Genomic DNA, 21,463 nt, shown 5'->3' with positions numbered 1-21,463 from the left:
AGCCCATGGAAGCCCTTCACTAATATGAATGACATACAGTTGAAGTCGGAAATTTACATACACTTAGGTTGGATTAAAACCCGTTTTTTGGGCTCTGTCGTAACCGGCCGCGACCGGGAGGTCCGTGGGGCGATGCACAATTGGCCTAGCGTCGTCCGGGTTAGGGAGGGCTTGGCCGGTAAGGATGTCCTTGTCTCATCGCGCACCAGCGATTCCTGTGGCGGCGCAGTGCGCACTAACCAAGGTTGCCAGGTGCACAGTGTTTCCTCTGACACATTGGTGCGGCTGGCTTCTGGGATGGATGCACACTGTGTTAAGAAGCAGTGCGGCTTGGTTGGGTTGTGTATCGGAGGACACATGACTTTCAACCTTCGTCTCTTCCGAGCCCGTATGGGAGTTGTAGCGATGAGACAAGATAGTAGCTACTAAAACAATTAGATACCACGAAGTTGGGGAGAAAAACTTGTTTTTCAACCACTCCACAAATGTCTTGTTAACAAACTATAGTTCTGGCAAGTCGGTTAGGGCATCTACTTTACCTTCAAACTCAGTGCCTCTTTGCTTGACATCGTGGGAAAATCAAAAGAAATCAGCCAAGACCTCATAAAAAAATTGTAGACCTCCACAAGTCTGGTTCATCCTTGGGAGCAAATTCCAAACACCTGAAAGTACCACACTCATCTGTACAAACAATAGTACGCAAGTATAAACACCATGGGACAACGCAGCCGTCATACCGCACAAGAAGGAGACTCGTTCTGTCTCCTAGAGATTAAACGTATTTCGGTGCGAAAAGTGCAAATCAATCCCAGAACAACAGCAAAGGACCTTGTGAAGATGCTGGACGAAACAGGTACAAAATTATCTATAGCCACAGTAAAATGAGTCCTATATTGACATAACCTGAAAGGCCGTTCAGCAAGGAAGAAGCCACTGCTCCAAAACCGCTATTAAAAAAGCCAGACTACAGTTTGCAACTGCACATGGGGACAAAGATCATACTTTTTGGAGAAATGTCCTCTGGTCTGATGAAACAAAATTAAAACTGTTTGGCGATAATGATCATCGTTATGTTTGGAGGAAAAAGGGGGAGGCTTGCAAGCTGAAGAGCACCATCCCAACCGTGAAGCACAGGGGTGGCAGTATGATGTTGTGGGGGTGTTTTGCTGCCAGAGGGACTGGTGCAATTCACAAAATAGATGGCATCATGAGGGGGGAAATTATATGGATATATTGAAGCAACATCTCAAGACATCAGTCAGGAAGTTAAAGCTTAGTCGCAAATGGGTCTTCCAAATGGACAATGACCCTAAGCATACTTCCAAAGTAGTGGCAAAATGGCTTAAGGACAACAAAGTCAAGGTATTGGAGTGGCCATCACAAAGCCCTGGTCTCAATACTATAGAAAAATGTGGGCAGAACTGAAAAAGTGTGTGCGAGCAAGGAGGGCTACAAGCCTGACTCAGTTACACCAGCTCTGTCAGGAGGAATGAGCCAAAATTTACCCAACTTATTGTGGGAAGCTTGTGGAAGACTATCCGAAACGTTTGACCCAAGTTAAACAATTTAAAGGCAATGCTACCAAATAATAATTGAGTGTATGTAAACTTCTGACCCACTGGGAATGTGATGAAAGAAAAAAAAGCTGGAATAAATCATTCTCTCTACTATTATTCTGACATTTCACATTCTTCAAATGAAGTTGTGATCCTAACTGACCTAAGACAGGAAATTTTTACTCAGGAATTGTGAAAAACTGAGTCGAAATGTATTTGGCTAAGGTGTATGTAAACTTCAGACTTCAACTGTACATTACAGATATTTTTAAAGTAATGCTTTTGAAATGAGAGGGCATTCTCGATTCTGAGTTTTGTTCCTCCATTTGACTTTACCCCTAATTTTCCGAACCTATGTAAATAGCCGCAACCATAGAGATGTTCTGTTTAATTCTGTGGCCAACAGTATAAAGGACGTGTGGAGCAGCATTACCTACCTATGAACAGTCCGATTGATGGAAGCATGATAGGGATCAGCATCACCTACCTATGAACAGCCCTATTGATGGAAGCATGATAGGGATCAGCATTACCTACCTATGAACAGTCCTATTGATGGAAGCATGATAGGGATCAGCATCACCTACCTATGAACAGCCCTATTGATGGAAGCATGATAGGGATCAGCATTACCTACCTATGAACAGCCCTGATGGAAGCATGATAGGGATCAGCATTACCTACCTATGAACAGCCCTATTGATGGAAGCATGATAGGGATCAGCATTACCTACCTATGAACAGCCCTATTGATGGAAGCATGATAGGGATCAGCATTACCTACCTATGAACAGCCCTATTGATGGAAGCATGATAGGGATCAGCATTACCTACCTATGAACAGTCCTATTGATGGAAGCATGATAGGGATCAGCATTACCTACCTATGAACAGCCCTATTGATGGAAGCATGATAGGGATCAGCATTACCTACCAATGAACAGCCTATTGATGGAAGCATGATAGGGATCAGCATTACCTACCTATTGAAAGCATGATAGGGATCAGCATTACCTATTGATGGAAGCATGATAGGGATCAGCATTACCTACCTATGAACAGCCCTATTGATGGAAGCATGATAGGGATCAGCATTACCTACCTATGAACAGCCCTATTGATGGAAGCATGATAGGGATCAGCATTATTATTGATGGAAGCATGGAAAGCATGATAGGGATCAGCATTACCTACCTATGAACAGCCCTATTGATGGAAGCATGATAGGGATCAGCATTACCTACCTATGAACAGCCCTATTGATGGAAGCATGATAGGGATCAGCATTACCTACCTATGAACAGCCCTATTGATGGAAGCATGATAGGGATCAGCATTACCTACCTATGAACATTGATGGAAGCATGATAGGGATCTTATTGAACAGCCCTGGAAGCATGATAGGGATCAGCATTACCTACCTATGAACAGCCCTATTGATGGAAGCATGATAGGGATCAGCATTAACCTATTGATGGAAGCATGATAGGGATCAGCATTACCTACCTATGAACAGCCCTATTGATGGAAGCATGATAGGGATCAGCATTACCTACCTATGAACAGTCCTATTGATGGAAGCATGATAGGGATCAGCATTACAAATGCATAAGACCTGTAAACCATGGCAACCATACGTGCTACTTCAAGCTGCTAAATTGGGTTCAACAAGGAGTGTTAAAAATGTGCATAACGTCATCCTTGACAACTAAATACAGTACTGTTGGTGTACACATTGTGTGAAAATCTACAATCCAACCAAGAGAAGAGCACTTTAATCATAAATCATTAAAGGCAGTGTGTAGCAGAATCACCGCATGGCCTTAAGCTCTACTCCAGCAGGATTTTATTGAGATAATCATTTGGATGCTTGGTGAGGAGAAATTAGATTGTGCCTTGAACTAAACATTTGATCACATGGGCAGCACTGTTGTACTGTGTTTAACTAGATGTGTCGATACAGATGCCAGCTGCTGCAGAGAGAGACTTTCACACAGTGACAGTGAAGCAGGGAATGAGACATTATGAGGCAGCTCCTACCACTACACAGGGAAAGAAAAAAATGGATCTAACACTGCTAGCACTGACTTTGTTGATAACTACTTTATTGAGTAAAAATGTACTTACTATGACTGTGATATGTGGTAGTGTCACCTAGCTATCTTAAGATGAATGCACTAACTTGTAAGTCGTTCTGGATAAGAGCGTCCCTGGTTCTTAATGGCACCGAAGGAGATGGCCGCCGTTTTACGATCCCGTAACCAACTGTGCTATTGTGTATGTTTTTTTGCGTTATTTGTAACTTATTTTGCATATAATGTTTCTACCACCATGTCTTATGACCGAAAATATGTTCTTGATATCAGGGCAGCGATTACTCACCCCGTACTGGAGGAACTCTTCTTCATTGAGTCGGACGGGAAGGATTTATTCCAGGCTCCCGACAAGGCTCTCATCCCCGTCATTCACAGGATGGAATAGATGGAGATATCATGGACGACGGTCCGGGTGCCTTGTAAGGATCCGTCGAACAAGAGGGTAATCTACCTTTACCATCGGTCCCATTCGCCAATGTAAAATCAATCGATAATAAAATAGACAAACTACCAGCACATATATCCTACCAACAGGACAATAAAAACTGTAATATCTTATGTTTCACAGAGTTGTGGCTGAACGACAACATGATTAACATGCAGCTGCCAGGTTTTCAGCTTTTTCGGCAGCGGCCTCTGGTGAGACAAGGGGCGGCGGACTATGTATATTTGTAAATAACAGCTGGTGCACGAAATCTAAGGAAGTATCTAGGTTTTGCTTGCCTAAGGTAGAGTAAATGTGCAAAACTCTAGACCACCTTTACTCCACACACAGAGACACGTACAAAGCTCTCCCTCACCCTCCATTTGGCAAATCTGACCACAATTCTATCCTCCTGATTTCTGCTTACAAGCAAAAACCAAAGCAGGAAGCGCCAGTGACTCGGTCAATAAGAAAGTAGTCAGATGAAGCAGATGCTAAGCTACAGGACTGTTTTACTAGCACAGACTGGAATATGTTCTGGGATTCTTCCGATGGCATCGAGGAGTACACCACATCACTGGTTTCATCAATTAGTGCATCGATGACGTCGTCCCCACAGTGACCGTACGTACATACCCCAACCAGAAGCCACGGATTACAGGCAACATTCACACTGAGATAAAAGGGTAGAGCTGCCGCTTTCAAGTTGCAGAACTCTAACCCGGAAGCTTATAAGAAATTCTGCTATGGCATCAAACAGGCAAAACATCAATACAGGACTAAGATTGACTTGTACTACACCAGCACCGATGTTCGTTGGATGTGGCAGGGCTTGTAAATTACAGACTGCAAAGGGAAGCACAGCCATGAGCTGCCCTGTGACACAAACCTATCAGACAAGCTACATTACTTCTTTGCTCACTTCGAGGCAAGTAACGCTGAAACATACATGAGAGCACTAGCTGTTCCGGACGACTGTGTGATCCTGCTCTCCGTAACCAATGTGAGTAAGACCTTAAAACGGGTAAATATTCACAAGGCCGCAGGGCCAGGCTGATTACCAGGACCTATACTCTGAGCATACGCTGACCAACTGGCAAGTGTCTTCACTGATATTTTCAACCTGTCCCTGACTGTGTCTATAATACCAACATGTTTCAAGCAGACCACCATAGTCCCTGTGCCCAAGAAGACTAAGGTAACCTGCCTAAATGACTACAGACCCATAGCACTCACGTCTGTAGCCATGAAGTGCTTTGAAAGGCTGGTCATGGCTCACATCAACACCATTATCCCAGAAACCCTAGACCCACTCCAATTTGCATACCACCCCAACAGATCCACAGATGATGCAATCTTTATTGCATTCAACACTGCCCCTTCCCACCTGGAGAAAAGGAACACCTGTATGAAAATGCTATTCATTGACTACAGCTCAGCATTCAACACCATAGTGCCCTCAAAGCTCATCACTAAGCTATGGACCCTGGGACTAAACAGCTCCCTCTGCAACTGGATCCTGGACATCCTGACAGGCCGCCCCCAGGTGGTAAGGGTAGAGAACAACACATCCGCCACGCTGATCCTCAACACGGGGGCCCCTCAGGGGTGCGTGCTCAGTCCCCTCCTGTACACCCTGTTCACACATGACTGCATGGTCAGGCACAACTCCAACACCATCATCAAGTTTGCCAGAGTCACAAAAGTGATAGGCATGATCACCGACAATGATGAGACAGGGAGGAAGGAGGTCAGAGACCTGGCCGTGTGGTGCCAGGACAACAACCTCTCCCTCAACGTGATCAAGACAAAGCAGATGATTGTGAACTACAGGAAAAGGAGGACAAAGCACGCCCCCAGTCTCATCGACGGGGCTGTAGTGGAACATGTTGAGAGTTTCAAGTTCCTTGGTGTCCACATCCCCAAAAAACTATCATGGTCCAAACACATTAAGACAGTTGTGAAGAGGGCACGACAAAGCCTTTTCCCAATCAGGAGACTGAAAAAATTGGGCGTGGGTCCTCAGATTCTCAAAAGGATAATTATACAGCTGCACCATCGAGAGCATCCTGACTGGTTGCATCACTGCCTGGTTTGGCAACTGCTCGGCCTCCGACCGCAAGGCACTACAAAGGGTAGTGCGTACAGCCCAGTACATCACTGGAGCCAAGCTTTCTGCCATCCAGTACCTCTATATCAGACGGTGTCAGAGGAAGGCCCTAAAAATTGCCAAAGACTCCAGCCACCCTAGTCATAGACTGTTCTCTATGCTACCGCATGGCAATCGGTACCGGAGCACCAATACTAGGTCCAATAGGCTTCTAAACAGCTTCTACCTCCTAGCCATAAAACTCCTGAATAGCTAATGAAATGCCTACCCAGACCCGTCTTTTACTCTGCTGCTACCCTCTGTTTACAATCTATGCATAGTCACTTTAACTCTATCTACGTGTACATATTAACTCAATTACCTCGACGAACCGGTGCCCCTGCACATTGACTCTGTTTTTTTACTGCTGCTTTTTAATTATTAAAGTACCTTTAATTTTGTATTTTCTACTGATATATTTTTTACTTAACACTTTAAACTTCTTAAAGCATTGTTGGTTAAGGGCTTGTGAGTAAGCATTTCACTAAGTTGTATTCGGCGCATGTGACAAATAAAATTTGATTTGATGAGATTAAAAATATATGAACTGATGGAACAATGGGGAGGAGTACTTGCATCTTATCAGGGATTCTTTGACTTTTCATATTTTAGACACAGATTCTCCTTCTTGACACACACACATATGCACACACGCACGCACGCACGCACGCACGCACGCACACACACACACACACACACACACACACACACACACACACACACACACACACACACACACACACACACACACATATAGATAAGCAGGGGGAAATTCATGGGGGAAATAGATAAGAAGGGGGAAATTTCTCCCACTTTCTAGCTCTCTCTCCCATCTGACTCTCCCTGTCACATCTCTCTTTCTCTCTATGATTTGGAGTTGAAGTGCTTGAAGTGCTTGAATTGCAAGCAAGGAAGCAGAATAGCACATGTAAATAATATTCAAATGATTCTCATTCAAATGTTCCATTATAGCTGCATGAGACACTCTTGGCAGGGTATTGATAAGCAGATTGTTTAGCTATTTATTGCTGTCTGCCGTTCCTGAGCCGGCCGGCTCAGCAAAGGCTCCGGTCATGGGAATTGAGGAAGGCCCTGTAGGTTGTCTGCGATCTCTCTCTCTCTCTCTCTCTCTCTCTCTCTCTCTCTCTCTCTCTCTCTCTCTTTGTCTTACTCTCTCTGAATTTGGAGCATTCAGCTGTATTTCTGTTAGTGAGGCATTGTTAGTCCATCCATCACCAACACTACCACCATCACCACCATAGATAACTGACATGATGACATCACAGTCTCCATCAGCTCCGATTGACACTCTCTTGAACAGTTATTCTTATTGACAAGTAGGATTGTACAATGCTGATGAGACCAACTTTTGATTTAGAATGTGTATCAGCATATTACTTCATTGTGAAATTGGTTAACTAACATCCCTGAGCAAATGATGATTAGCACTGAGGTGGCTATTATAATCAGTGTTACTAGGATCACAGTATCAGCTATTACATTGAACAAATATGACCTCCTCTATGCTGCTAGTGTCGGTGAATTCACCTACAGTTCTGTATCACCCAATGCAGGCCGGCTGGTGTGTCATCATATCTGTGTGTCCTCTGGGATCTACACACTAATCTGATGAGTCACAGTCACATCTGTGTTGGTCTGTAATTACATTTAGAGATAACCTTGGTGCGCTACACCCACATCTTCCTTTTTCAAGTTAATTTGGTGTTAGTGGGAGAAAGAGGGAGAAGAGGAGATGCTGAGAGGGGAAAGAAGGATGTGTGGCAAGAGGGAAAGAGAGAGGAAAAAGTGACAAAGTAAGAGGGGGATCAAAATCATTGAGTTCCTAAGGTTCACTGGTTTAGGTGATTATAGACCTACATTACTCCTCCATGTAGTCTCCATCACTCCCCTCCGGCCTCTAGATATCCCTTCCTATCGAATGTGTCCCATTAGAGTGTTGGCCCTCAGAGGGAGAACAGGCCAGTGTGCTGGGAATCACCCATTCAACTAAAGTGGTGACAGCTGGTAGCTCTTTACAGAGACTCTGTTAGCATCCTAAATGGCAGCCTATTCCCTAAATAGTGCACTACTTTTGACCAGGGGCTTGAACCAAAATACAAAATAAAGAAGAGTCCAGTGTAACGGTTCTCGTCTGGTGAAGGAGAAGCGGACCAAAATGCAGCGTGGTATTTTTGAGACATGTTTAATGACGATTGAAAAACATGAACAATACAAAAACAACAAATGGACCGTGAAAAACTATACAGCCTATCTGGTGACAACAAACACAGAGACAGGAACAATCACCCACGAAACACTCAAAGAATATGGCTGCCTAAATATGGTTCGCAATCAGAGACAACGATAATCACCTGCCTCTGATTGAGAACCGCCTCAGGCAACCATAGACTTTTCGAGACAACCCTACTAAGCCACAATCCCGATACTTACAAAAACCCCAAGACAAAACACACCACAAAAATAAACCCATGTCACACCCTGGCCTGACCAAATAAATGAAGACAAACACAATATATTACAACCAGGGCGTGACAGCCAGACACTTTTTCACAATACTTTTTTTCACAATACTTTTCCGTGTATAAGCATGTGTGTGCTTTCTTGTTTCACCTAATTTGGAAGAAAAAGCATGCGAATGCTCAAGTCCCATAAAATGGTATATTACGTTGCAGATTTTTTTGTAAATGTATTTCACCTTTATTTAACCAGGTAGGACAGTTGAGAACAAGTTCTCATTTACAACTGCGACCTGGCAAGATAAAGCAAAGCAGTGAGACACAAACACCAAATATAAATATATAAATGTAAAATATAAATGTGTACAAGATCAAAAGAACAGCATCACTATACTGAGAGTGTTGCCATTTTTTAAATTACGCATTTGGGTGTTTTTGTAGCCTTTGTTAAGTTTTATCTGTGCCCTGGCACTGCAGAGTGAGCCTGAGGAAGTCTATCACTGGTGTGGTAAGTTTCTCAAAGCCAAGTGAAATCGCCCAAAACGGGTCTGGACTCTTCTATAACATACCATTTACAAAAAAAAGAGATTTGGTTTTTAAAAAAGCTACATTTTTCTTAAAGATCTTGGGGAGGTAGAGAGGACAGAGTAAGCTACATTTGAGAGATAGTTGACAAGATTCTATGTGGTAGACATTGGGCTTGTCTGAAAATGTGTGATTTCTTACATTATTCTGACACAAATATTATTTGTCACTTGTTATTTGTCATAGAACAGGTATAGACTTTACCGTGAAATGCTTACTTACGAACCCTTTCCAACAATGCAGACTTAAAAAGTTTTTACAAAATTGCTAAAAATGTAGAAGGAAAAACAGTAATTAGACTATATACAAGGAGTACCGGTACCGAGTCAATGTGCAGGGGTACGAGGTAGTTGATGTAAAATGTACATATAGGTAAAAGTGACTAGGCAATCAGGATAGATAATAAACAGAGTAGGAGCAGCGTATGTGAAGAGGTTGAAGGATGTATGTTTGTGTTGGAGTGTCAGTGAAGTATGTGTGAGTGTGTGGGAAGACTCCAGTGAGTGTGTGGCTAGACTCCAGTGAGTGTGTGGCTAGACTCCAGTGAGTGTGTGGCTAGACTCCAGTGAGTGTGTGGCTAGACTCCAGTGAGTGTGTGGGTAGACTCCAGTGAGTGTGTGGCTAGACTCCAGTGAGTGTGTGGCTAGACTCCAGTGAGTGTGTGGCTAGACTCCAGTGAGTGTGTGGCTAGACTCCAGTGAGTGTGTGAATAGACTCCAGTGAGTGTGTGGCTAGACTCCAGTGAGTGTGTGGGTAGACTCCAGTGAGTGTGTGGCTAGACTCCAGTGAGTGTGTGAATAGACTCCAGTGAGTGTGTGGGAAGACTCCAGTGAGTGTGTGAATAGACTCCAGTGAGTGTGTGGGTAGACTCCAGTGAGTGTGTGGCTAGACTCCAGTGAGTGTGTGGCTAGACTCCAGTGAGTGTGTGAATAGACTCCAGTGAGTGTGTGGGTAGACTCCAGTGAGTGTGTGGCTAGACTCCAGTGAGTGTGTGGCTAGACTCCAGTGAGTGTGTGGCTAGACTCCAGTGAGTGTGTGGCTAGACTCCAGTGAGTCAGTGTGGGTAGACTGTGAGTGTGTGGCTAGTCCAGTGAGTGTGTAGACTCCAGTGAGTGTGTGGGAAGACTCCAGTGAGTGTGTGAATAGACTCCAGTGAGTGTGAGTGTGTGGCTAGACTCCAGTGAGTGTGTGGCTAGACTCCAGTGAGTGTGTGGCTCCAGTGAGTGTGTGAATAGACTCCAGTGAGTGTGTGAATAGACTCCAGTGAGTGTGTGGGTAGACTCCAGTGAGTGTGTGGCTAGACTCCAGTGAGTGTGTGAGTAGACTCCAGTGAGTGTGTGGCTAGACTCCAGTGAATGTGTGGCTAGACTCCAGTGAGTGTGTGGGTAGACTCCAGTGAGTGTGTGGGAAGACTCCAGTGAGTGTGTGAATAGACTCCAGTGAGTGTGTGGCTAGACTCCAGTGAGTGTGTGGCTAGACTCCAGTGAGTGTGTGAGTAGACTCCAGTGAGTGTGTGGGAAGACTCCAGTGAGTGTGTGAATAGACTCCAGTGAGTGTGTGGGTAGACTCCAGTGAGTGTGTGGGAAGACTCCAGTGAGTGTGTGAATAGACTCCAGTGAGTGTGTGGGTAGACTCCAGTGAGTGTGTGGCTAGACTCCAGTGAGTGTGTGGGTAGACTCCAGTGAGTGTGTGAATAGACTCCAGTGAGTGTGTGGCTAGACTCCAGTGAGTGTGTGAGTAGACTCCAGTGAGTGTGTGGCTAGACTCCAGTGAGTGTGTGGGTAGACTCCAGTGAGTGTGTGGCTAGACTTCAATGAGTGTGTGGCTAGACTCCAGTGAGTGTGTGGGTAGACTCCAGTAAGTGTGTGGCTAGACTCCAGTGAGTGTGTGGGTAGACTCCAGTTAGTGAGTGGCTAGACTCCAGTGAGTGTGTGGGTAGACTCCAGTAAGTGTGTGGGTAGACTTCAGTGACTGTGTGGCTAGACTCCAGTGAGTGTGTGGGTAGACACCAGTGAGTGTGTGGGTAGACTCCAGTGAGTGTGTGGCTAGACTCCAGTGAGTGTGTGGCTAGACTCCAGTGAGTGTGTGGATAGACTCCAGTGAGTGTGTGGCTAGACTCCAGTGAGTGTGTGGCTAGACTCCAGTGAGTGTGTGGGTAGACTCCAGTAAGTGTGTGGCGAGACTCCAGTGAGTGTGTGGGTAGACTCCAGTAAGTGTGTGGCGAGACTCCAGTGAGTGTGTGGGTAGACTGCAGTGAGTGTGTGGGTAGACTCCAGTGAGTGTGTGGGTAGACTCCAGTGAGTGTGTGGCTAGACTCCAGTGAGTGTGTGGCTAGACTCCAGTGAGTGTTCATAGAGCCGGTGCAAGGGAGTCTCTGCAAATAATAAGGGTCTCTTAGGGGATAACTTGCTTAAATGTGTAGCACCCAAAGGCCGTACTGTAGGTGATGTACAGCTGCCATTTTAAGCTTGTGTGCTTACTACACATTGGTAATTGCATTGGTGAGATGTCATTTACCAGTTTAAACTGATTAAGCAACCAAGACTATAGCTACATTGGAAATTACTGTAAGGCAATATACAGATTTAGTAATATTTCCACCATCACAATTTAAAATCCAAACATATGTAAGAGATAATGTCTGCGTTTCCACTGCAATGTCACTGCCCTTGAACTATGTACATGAAAACAAACTTACATGCTACATTAGCATGGATATAATTACACACAATGCCAAACACCATATTCTGGCCATAGAGCACATACACACTGTGAGAAACCGTCCTCACTATTCTGCCTTAAACATATTGGATGTGCCATGTTGTGGCTTCTGGGAATGAGTCTTTTCCTGGCACCTATTGGCTATCCTGCATCATTGCCAATGGCACAATTTTCTACTTCAAACATAACGGAGACACACTGCAGATTTAGGACAAAAAAGGCAAAACATGCCTATAAGAGCGTCTGCTAAATGACTTAAATGTAATGTAAATGTAAGGAGAAAGTAAACTCAAGTCTGGTAGCCGGATAAGTTTGTGCTTTCGCCAAGTACTCGGTACTGTATGGCATGACAGTGAACACACGTCAGAGGAGTTGGCTGGTTGAAGTTCAAACAGATGGATACCAGGCCAAGAAAACATAGGATTACGAAGAGAAGAGTACCCATTCACAAAACTATTTCATGCTACTGTAAATGCAACCTGGTCTCAGAGCATTTCGTATTATTCTGTACGTAAATCTGAGAACACGCCATTTAGTATGATATGTTACGTTTCTTATGGTATGTATTAATTTGAGGATATCCATCGCCAATTTTGTATGATATGTTACAATTACAATTCGTATTATATGTTACGAATGCTAGGTGGTTAACATTAGCTAGCTTGCTAACAGTAACTTTGCGTTATACGCCCATCCATCCACCCCAACCAACCACTATGTTTTCATTTTAGCCTGAAGTAACCATCTGTCTTATGTAACCATGCCAAATGTAACATATCATACTAATTATAGTGCTCCAATTTACATTTACTATTGTTATGTCTCGTCTATGAAATCAGGCTGGTAAATGAGATTACCTCAAGCTTGATAAAACACCCAGATATTATGAGTTCAGATCTTTTTGCCATATTTGGCATAGATTGGATTACTACAGTATTTGTTCAAACAATGAGCAACAGACAGGTGTCAATCCCTTGACCCCATGAGTAGGTCCTATACAACCCCACCCCTGGAGAGCTCTCCCTCCATGCATGTCACCACTCAGGGCAACAGATGTTTGGGAAATGTGACTGTAATCATTTGGGAAAGGCTGTTTAATTCCCAACTCAAGCTGCCCTTGTAGGAATCACGTGTGGCTGGGTGAGGATTAGCATGCATTGGTGCCATTGTGGGTTGGCACTTTCACTGTGACAGATGATGTCTCGATGTAGAAAGCCAGAACATGTAATCTCTGCATGGCCACTAGCATGACAAACCTACAGTCTAAAATGTATGCCACTCTAACCATACTAGCCTATGTTAGGCTTTTGATAAACCTCTATTGACACCAATGTAGAAGTCGGGGAATTGTAGGACAACAAATGGTGTGATCTTAATACAAATGTGCACGCTTATCCAGTTCCATTTGTCAATGGGAGCCATCGGCATACTGTAGGCCTATGTGTCTCCATAGACTTACTGGGATTTAAGAACTACATACTTAACGCCTGCTTTGTTAATACTGTGTAGTAAATAACTAGAGAATAACTATTGGCCAAACAGAAAATATCATCATATAATGGCACTTAAAATAACATCACATTAGCCTAGGTATTAACATGGTAATACCATGGGAACAACTTATAGTTATTCATAATAAAAACATGATTTTCCTAATACTCACAATATTGGCAACAACCTGTTACAGTAATGATGCTCTAAAGAAGAGATGTACAATTTTGGTTGCATAAGAGGGGATTACATCAACTTTCAACTGCCGGAGTCTGTCACCCTAATCTAAAAGAAATCATCACACTGCTGCTGTCTTGAACGACCAAACAGTCTGCCTGTCTGTCTATCTGTTTCCTACTGCCTCATAAAGCTGGGCTAATACCATCATGCCATGTTGGTGTCGTCGTGGAAACAGACCCTGTACAGTACTTATCCATTTTTACAGTCCCAAAGGGTCATGAGATGTTTGTTCTGGTCAGGAAAAGGCAATATGTCAGCACTCCTGCAACTTTAGGCCATGGGCGAGAGAGAGAGGAGAGGAGGAGAGAGAGAGAGAGAGAGAGAGAGAGAGAGAGAGAGAGAGAGAGAGAGAGAGAGAGAGAGGGAGAGAGAGAGAGAGAGAATGAGAGAGAATGAAAGAGAGATTGAGAGAGAGGGAGGAAGAGAGAACGAGAGAGAGAGAGGGAGAGAGAGGGGGAAGAGAGAGAGGGAGAGGGAGAGAGTGTGAGAGAGAGAGAGAGAGAGAGAGAGAGAGGGGAGAAAGAGAAAGAAAGAAAGAAAGATTAATTGACCTTGTATTGTACTCAGTTTGCCATGCAGCAGTCAGAGAGAGAGAAGGGGGAGCACTACTGCACCACTCCCATGACGGTAATTGGGACAATGTGGGCAGCTTCACCCTAGAAATGGCTTTGTCATCCAGGACCATTTCAATGGACATATCACTGACAAATAAAAAACATACTTTCTTACATGTTTTAATTTCGCGATTGAAAAGGTGTTTGCCATTTTACAAATGTACCCACATTATATTTCTGTCACCTTGTCAAATGAGGCTCATGCAAGATAAAGCAAGCAACATCTTCCAGCCCTGAGTATTAACTTGTCAGAATTCTCTGTCACAGACATCAGACGGTCTCTAAGAACATTTACGAACACAAGAATTCAGAGGATAGATATATCCACTCTGTCATCCCTTGATGTCATCACTTTGTTCCTGCCCAAAATTCTGTTTCCTCTTGTACAAAGGCACTTTCTCCTAATCAAGAGTGACAAAATAAATGGCTTCGCTGACCATGATTTAAAAAAGAAAAGTGTTACCCAAAGCTCCCAACATAGTCAAACGTGATATCCATCCAGTCGTGAAAGTATGTGGAGTGTTGGCACCATAGAAATATGTTTGGCACTGGCATTTTACATTCACAAGTTCACCACCCTTCCAGGGCAGAGACCTCTATTACAATACTGCTGGTCCTCCAGGCAATGTTTCATATTGTCCCGGATACACAGTTGTCTATTGTGTGGCTAAATGTTTCCCCTGGTACGACAACAGTATGAGCCCATGAGAAAATCATCAGCGGGGATAATGAATGCTGTGAACCAGACAGCAGTTAGCTCAAACTGTACCCAGTGAACTTGTTTTGATTGCTCTGAGTTTCACAACCCAATGCATTGCATGTGCCTCAACAGGGCGTCACATGAATCACTTCTAATTGGAGTTGTTTACCGTACTGTAGCCCAAATCTCTCTACAAAGCCTGGAAAATGTCACTGTCATTGCCTTGCAATGTCTTTCTAAACTCCTGAATGGCTTATGGTTGGTGGTGTAGGATACAGTCCAATCAACATTGTCCCTAAATGCTATTTATTTCTCAGATAGGGTATTTACAGTGCAGTGCAAATACTCTGGGTAGCCATTTGATTAGCTATTCATGAGTCTTAAGGCATGGGTGTAGAAGTTGTTTAGGAGCCTCTTGGACCGAGAAATGGCGCTCCGGTACCACTTGCCATGCGTGCGGTAGCAGAGTGTACAGCGGTAGCAGAGTGTACAGTCTATGACTAGGGTGGCTGGAGTCTAACAAATTTTAGGGCCTTCCTCTGACACCGCCTGGTATAGAGGTCCTGGATGGCAGGATAAGGCTGTAACCTGACAAAGTGTGGAAAAAGTCAAGGGATCTGAATACTTTCTGAATGCACTGTATCTGTCCATAATTCTGGGGAGTAGTCAGTGAAACAATTGCGTTGTGTGTCATGATAAGCAGGAGCTGACACCTTTAAAGCCACACTTTCTGAATTGCTATCATTTAGCTGAGGAAACTACATGTGCAATATTAAGCCTATCATTCACTGGAATAAGACAGAGTAAGTACCTTAAAGATACAGAAAACCATATAAACTGCTTTTATCCATATATGGAGAGGAAAATAACACTATTTTGAATTGATGGAGAAGTACATTAGATTCTAGATTATTTTTCTGAGGTATATAAAAAAAACATTTCTGTAATTTTGATTTGTTTATAATATAATAATAATATATCATTTTTTTGATTTGTTTATATGTCAGTGGGAATGTGCAGTGTTTGGAAAAAGTGTATCTTCATATCTCTCCACATTTCCACTGAATGGAGATGTAAAATGAGCGTGCTGATACGGTTTCAACGCTATGCCAGCTGTAGCTAGGCTACAGATGGATTGGGAGCAGTAGCTGACAAGGCAACCTCCCTGCCGTCCTCGAATAAACAGGGCAAAACAATGTTGGCATCTGTCGCCACACCCAACACATTAGCTGAGGTTGTAGTAGCAGAAATTGAACGTTTTAACCCGGTGACAGCGACATGACCACTGCTCGAGGCTGTGAATGAGCGACAGACAGAGGAGGGACTCAGGCACAGCACAGACATCATGGCTCTTGCGCATCACCATCATAGCTCGCAGCATGAATAGATATGCCAACATTGACATGAATAATGAATGCATGTTCAAAGGCTCTCAATAGACTGGTCAGTATTTAACAATGATGGTGGCACTTGTTAAGGAACACATCAAGGCAGGCGTTTAAAAATGCGGACTCGGCTCTCTGTCAATGCGCATGATACTGCGGTTCTACTACTACGGCACGCTTCAACTCACCTTGAATTGGTACGCGTATGTTCTCCTGTCATTCGCATAGTAAGGGGCGGAAGAATAACCAATACACGCCCCAAATCCTCTATCAGCAACCAATCCAAAGAAAGAAAAGGCGGAGCTTTTGGGTAAAATATCACTCTTGGTTTCACTATGCGCTCGTAAAACAGTTCCGTCTACTACAATCGCGGCGGTGCAGGTGCTCTGTCTCTTTGCGAGAGGATGCGGACGGAAGGACGGGGGAGGGAAGGGATGAAGGGAATCGCCGAGAGGAAAGTGCATAGAATATGAATAAAAAGGCATCGATAAGAGCGCGCGCTGTGCAATGTCGAATATGAAAGATTCGTTGAACGGGGCACTTTGCGTGGTAATAGCTGGTCGGCAATAGTACTATGATTTGGTATGTGGCCACTTTGATAGCAAGTGTTTTCAGCACCAGAGGAACGGCCGCTCAAGGTGAGTTGAAGTGCAATATATTTTGTGCCGCCCATAATATATGATTTTGAGCGACTGCATGTGGGTTTGTCGCTGGCCTTTGCATAGCATGCTCATTCTATATTGGTAGATTAACGCAATAGCTGTATTTCATTGATTTAAATGGCTGCATTTCCTCTAGTCACGTGAAAGTTGTGCCTTGGTTAATTGTTTTTTTCTAAATAATTTAGTTAAATATTAGCCTACTCCTTATCATGTAATTATGTAATTATGTAATACAGCCTTAAGAGTAGCATCTCACATTTGGAAGGAAAGAGGTGAGACATAATATTGCATAATTCTGTATAAAATAATTGCTCCATTATTTGAGCAGAGAAATACTACGAGCATATTACTGTCTGTACTGTAAGTGCATCGTGCTATGGTCGGTGATAGTAGCCTATACAGCCAGGAGCATGTGTTTCAGATGTGAGATAAAAGGCCAAAAATACATTGTGTTCTGTTATTTGCTGTTAAAAATCAGTCATGATCAGTAGAGGTGTCAGCAGTCTCAAATGTGATCATTTCCCCAAAAGGGGTGTGACGCTACACTAGTTTCCAATATGGGAAAGTAACTCGTCACGAAATGCAGAAACATTTTCACATAACATTGGAATTTGTATGTGCATGAATGTATTCATTTTAATGTTATGAATATTGTCTGTTTAAATTCAATTTCAGAGGGTATGTAACTGCTGTGTGTGATGTGTCAGTAACTGACAATTCAAATCAAATCTAAGCAAATTGTATTGGTCACATACACATATTTAGCATATGTTATTGCGATTGTAGTGAAATGCTTGTGTTCCTAGCTCCAACAGTGCAGTAATATCTAACAATTCACAACAATACACACAAATCTACAGTAAAAGAACAGAGTTAAAAAAATATAAATAAATATTAAGATGAGCAATGTCGGAGTGGCTTTGACTAAAATACAGTAGAATAAAATACAGTATATACATATGAAATGAGTAAAGCAGTATGTAAATTTACTAAATTGACCAGTGTTCCATTATTAAAGTGACCAGTGATTCCATGTCTATGTATATAGGGCAGCAGCCTCTAAGGTGCAGGGTTGAGTAACCGGGTGGTAGCCGGCTAGTGATGGCTATTTAACAGTCTGATGGCCTTGAGATAGAAGCTGTTTTTCAGTCTCTCGGTCCCAGCTTTGATGCACCTGTACTGACCTCGCCTTCTGGATGGTAGCGGGGTGAACAGACTGTGGCTCGGGTGGTTGATGTCCTTGATGATTTTTTTGGCCTTCCTGTGACTTCGGGTGCTGTAGGTGTTATGGAGGGAATGCAGTGTGCCCCGGAGATGTGTTGGGCAGACCACACAACCCTATGGAGAGCCCTGTGGTGGCGGGCGGTGCAGTTGCCGTACCAGGCGCTGGGTGATCCAGCCCAACAGGATGCTCTCAATTGTGCATCTGTAAAAGTTTGTGAGGGTCTTAGGGGCCAAGCCAAATTTCTTAAGCCTCCTTCACCACACTGTCTGTGTGGGTGGACCATTTCAGATCATCGGTGATGTGTACGCCGAGGAACATGAAGCTTTTCACCTTCTCCACTGCGGTCCAGTTGATGTGGATGGGGGCGTTGTGACTGGTGCAGTGGCCATCAGAGGTGTTTACCAAATGGTCTGGAGCGGAGCAAGGAATGTTTAACATTTACAATATCAATTATGCAAGTTTGTTCACATTTGAATGAAAACACTGTGTTGACCCATGGACTGATTTAACCTTGCTCTTCCAATAGTGTCCAGATGGGGGAGTGATTTCTCCAGCTGTCACGTGATGATGACTGAGCTCAATGACCCCTCATCCTCTGTCTAAAATTACTCGGCTTTCTGTCTCATTTGACAACTGAGGATTAGAATTGTTAATTTGTTTGATTTGTGAGGACCAGGGGTTCGACACAATATAAAGAGTTTTTATATATGAAACATAATTAGATTTTAGTTTAGTCAAAACATACATTATTATTTCCTTTCTTGCTGTTTCTTTGATAATGAAATACCTGCTCTGGTCTCTCATGTAGTGGTCACATTCAGGGTTGTCTGTTCCATCCCTGAAATAGGTATTACCAGTGGCTATACAATGTTGGTTTTACTTTTTAATCCTGCCATGCATGTTGTTGTTACTCTGATGGTTTAGGCCTCAATGGTTGGGGTTAGGATTTATTATTGCATAAAAACTGTTTTAGAGAAATGTCAACCCCTGAAATGTGATTGTACAAATCTGAAAACCACCAATGTAATTATTAGTTTAAACAGCTTTTGTGGAAAAATATGAATACAATTGGTATACTTTCTAAGGATGTCTGCATCCCTTGCCTGTTGCTCTTGCTATCTCTGTGTTAGGCATGTTGGTAGATGAAGGAAGATGTCAGGGTAGAGGGTAGTGCCCCTAGCAAGGTTGGGGTCAATCCATTTCCAATCAATTCAGAAAATTAATTCAGAAAAAATGATCCTTGTAACAAACTATGGGCGTTAATTACATTTGAATTTATCTCCTGAATTGACTCAAGTTTAAAAGGAAATTACTCCATTCACAGTCTCTGGCATTATGTGTTTCATCCTACTGTACCATTACTGCTTTCCCCTGCCTGAGAGAAGGATACAGTCAGTCCCACATCTAGTCTCTTCTCTCTCACTCATTCATTCAACCGTTCTACCGTTCTCTGATATCATTCACTCGTCTATAGCACCCATTCACCTACAGATACCTCACTCACATGCATTTTTTTCTATTTATTTAACTAAGCAAGTCAATTAAGAACAAAGTCTTATGTACAATGACAGCCTACACCGGCCAAAGCCAGGGCGATGTTGGGCCAAATGTGCAGCACCCTATGGGACTCCCAATCACAGCCGGTTGTGATACAGCCTGGATTCAAACCAGGGTGTCTGGAGTGACCACCACATTCACTCGGACACACAACCTATACCCTCACTCATTCACTGTCAGGCATATGCTCTATTTACTCTCCCAATCATGGGAGCAAAGCTTGTAAACCCAGCCTAGAGAAAGCCCTGTGCTCAAGCTGTGGAAGGCAGACTTCTGCCAGCACAGCACTGGGCATGTGCCAGCTCTTTCTGCTGCAACCACTCCGCTCGCCTCGGCCAGTTCGATCCCAGTGGAATCTCCCTGCAAACAAAGCCTGGAGCATTCTGGGAAAGCCAGTATGAGGAACAGGCCTGATTGAAGCCCTCAGTCCTCTTTTCTTAATTTTATTTTTTAGGAGGTGGATCAGCTTTAATATTGGAAATAGATTGTGGCTTCTATCAATGTAATTGTCTGCATCATTTCCAATCCCCCATATATATTTGAAATATACAGAGCCTTCAAAAAGTATTCAGACCCCTTGACTTTTTCCACATTTTGTTACATTACAGCCTTATTCTAAAATGGATTAAATAGTTTTTTTCCTCATCAATCTAACAACCTGTTTTTGCTTTGTCGTTATGGGTTATTATGCAGATTGACAAGGGAAAAAATACATGTAATGAGGCTGTAATGTAACAAAATGTGGAAAAAGGGAAGGGTCTCATGAGTCTCACGAGAATCCCAGGGGCAGTAAAACCGCATGCACCGCTCAGGCAGTCAAGAGGAAAAATGATTCCATCATTGAACAGGGAGGTTCCAAAGATTTAAATAGGGAAAAATAACAGTCATATTATTCATCTCAGCAGAATTTAAGAGATGTAGTGTTATTGACATAGTGAGTGAAACTGAGTGTGAGAGAGAGAGAGAGAGAGAGAGAGAGAGAGAGATATTTATTTATTGAGCAGATTCCATCACTCACACTTGTTCTTGAGGGCAGTGCAATTTCTTTGATTTATCGATGTTGAATAAACATAATTTTCCATAACCAACTGCAATTAGACAAGCCGTATGAAAGTGCTAATAAGCATGCTTCTTGATGTAAATCATCAAGGTTATTATGACTGAAGAATCTACTACTTGTTTAAAAAAGGAAGGAAGTTGAGTCTGTGACTCGATCCATGTTAGCATGGGGGAAATGTCAGTGACTTACAACCACCCTCCGTATATCCTGATTTCCTGTCAGGGGCACCTCTGGCAGTGCTTCACAGTGTTGAGCTGGTCTTTGGGCCTCTGGCAGTGCTTCACAGTGTTGAGCTGGCCTTTGGGCCTCTGGCAGTGCTTCACAGTGTTGAGCTGGTCTTTGGGCCTCTGGCAGTGCTTCACAGTGTTGAGCTGGCCTTTGGGTCCTCTGGCAGTGCTTCACAGTGTTGAGCTGGTCTTTGGGCCTCTGGCAGTGCTTCACAGTGTTGAGCTGGCCTTTGGGTCTCTGGCAGTGCTTCACAGTGTTGAGCTGGTCTTTGGGCCTCTGGCAGTGCTTCACAG

General features: G+C 43.4%; 1 protein-coding gene across 4 annotated transcripts in view; it reads left to right on the top strand.

The window, feature by feature from the left end:
- Window positions 1-16,856: 16,856 nt before the first annotated feature.
- LOC135546488 (protein turtle homolog B-like) overlaps window positions 16,857-21,463 on the top strand; it is a 73,209-nt gene continuing 68,602 nt past the window's right edge. For all 4 annotated transcript variants that reach the window (XM_064974955.1, XM_064974954.1, XM_064974956.1 and 1 more), the window contains exon 1: window positions 16,857-17,076. In XM_064974955.1, coding sequence (XP_064831027.1) covers window positions 17,013-17,076 — 64 coding nt within the window. In that variant the 5' untranslated portion in view covers window positions 16,857-17,012. The remainder of the gene's footprint in view (window positions 17,077-21,463) is intronic.

The sequence above is a fragment of the Oncorhynchus masou genome, chromosome 9, assembly GCF_036934945.1.
Source record: "Oncorhynchus masou masou isolate Uvic2021 chromosome 9, UVic_Omas_1.1, whole genome shotgun sequence".
Classification (NCBI taxonomy): domain Eukaryota; kingdom Metazoa; phylum Chordata; class Actinopteri; order Salmoniformes; family Salmonidae; genus Oncorhynchus; species Oncorhynchus masou.
The sequence above is the reverse complement of the archived record's forward strand: the minus strand, read 5'-3'. Positions and strand labels throughout refer to the sequence as shown.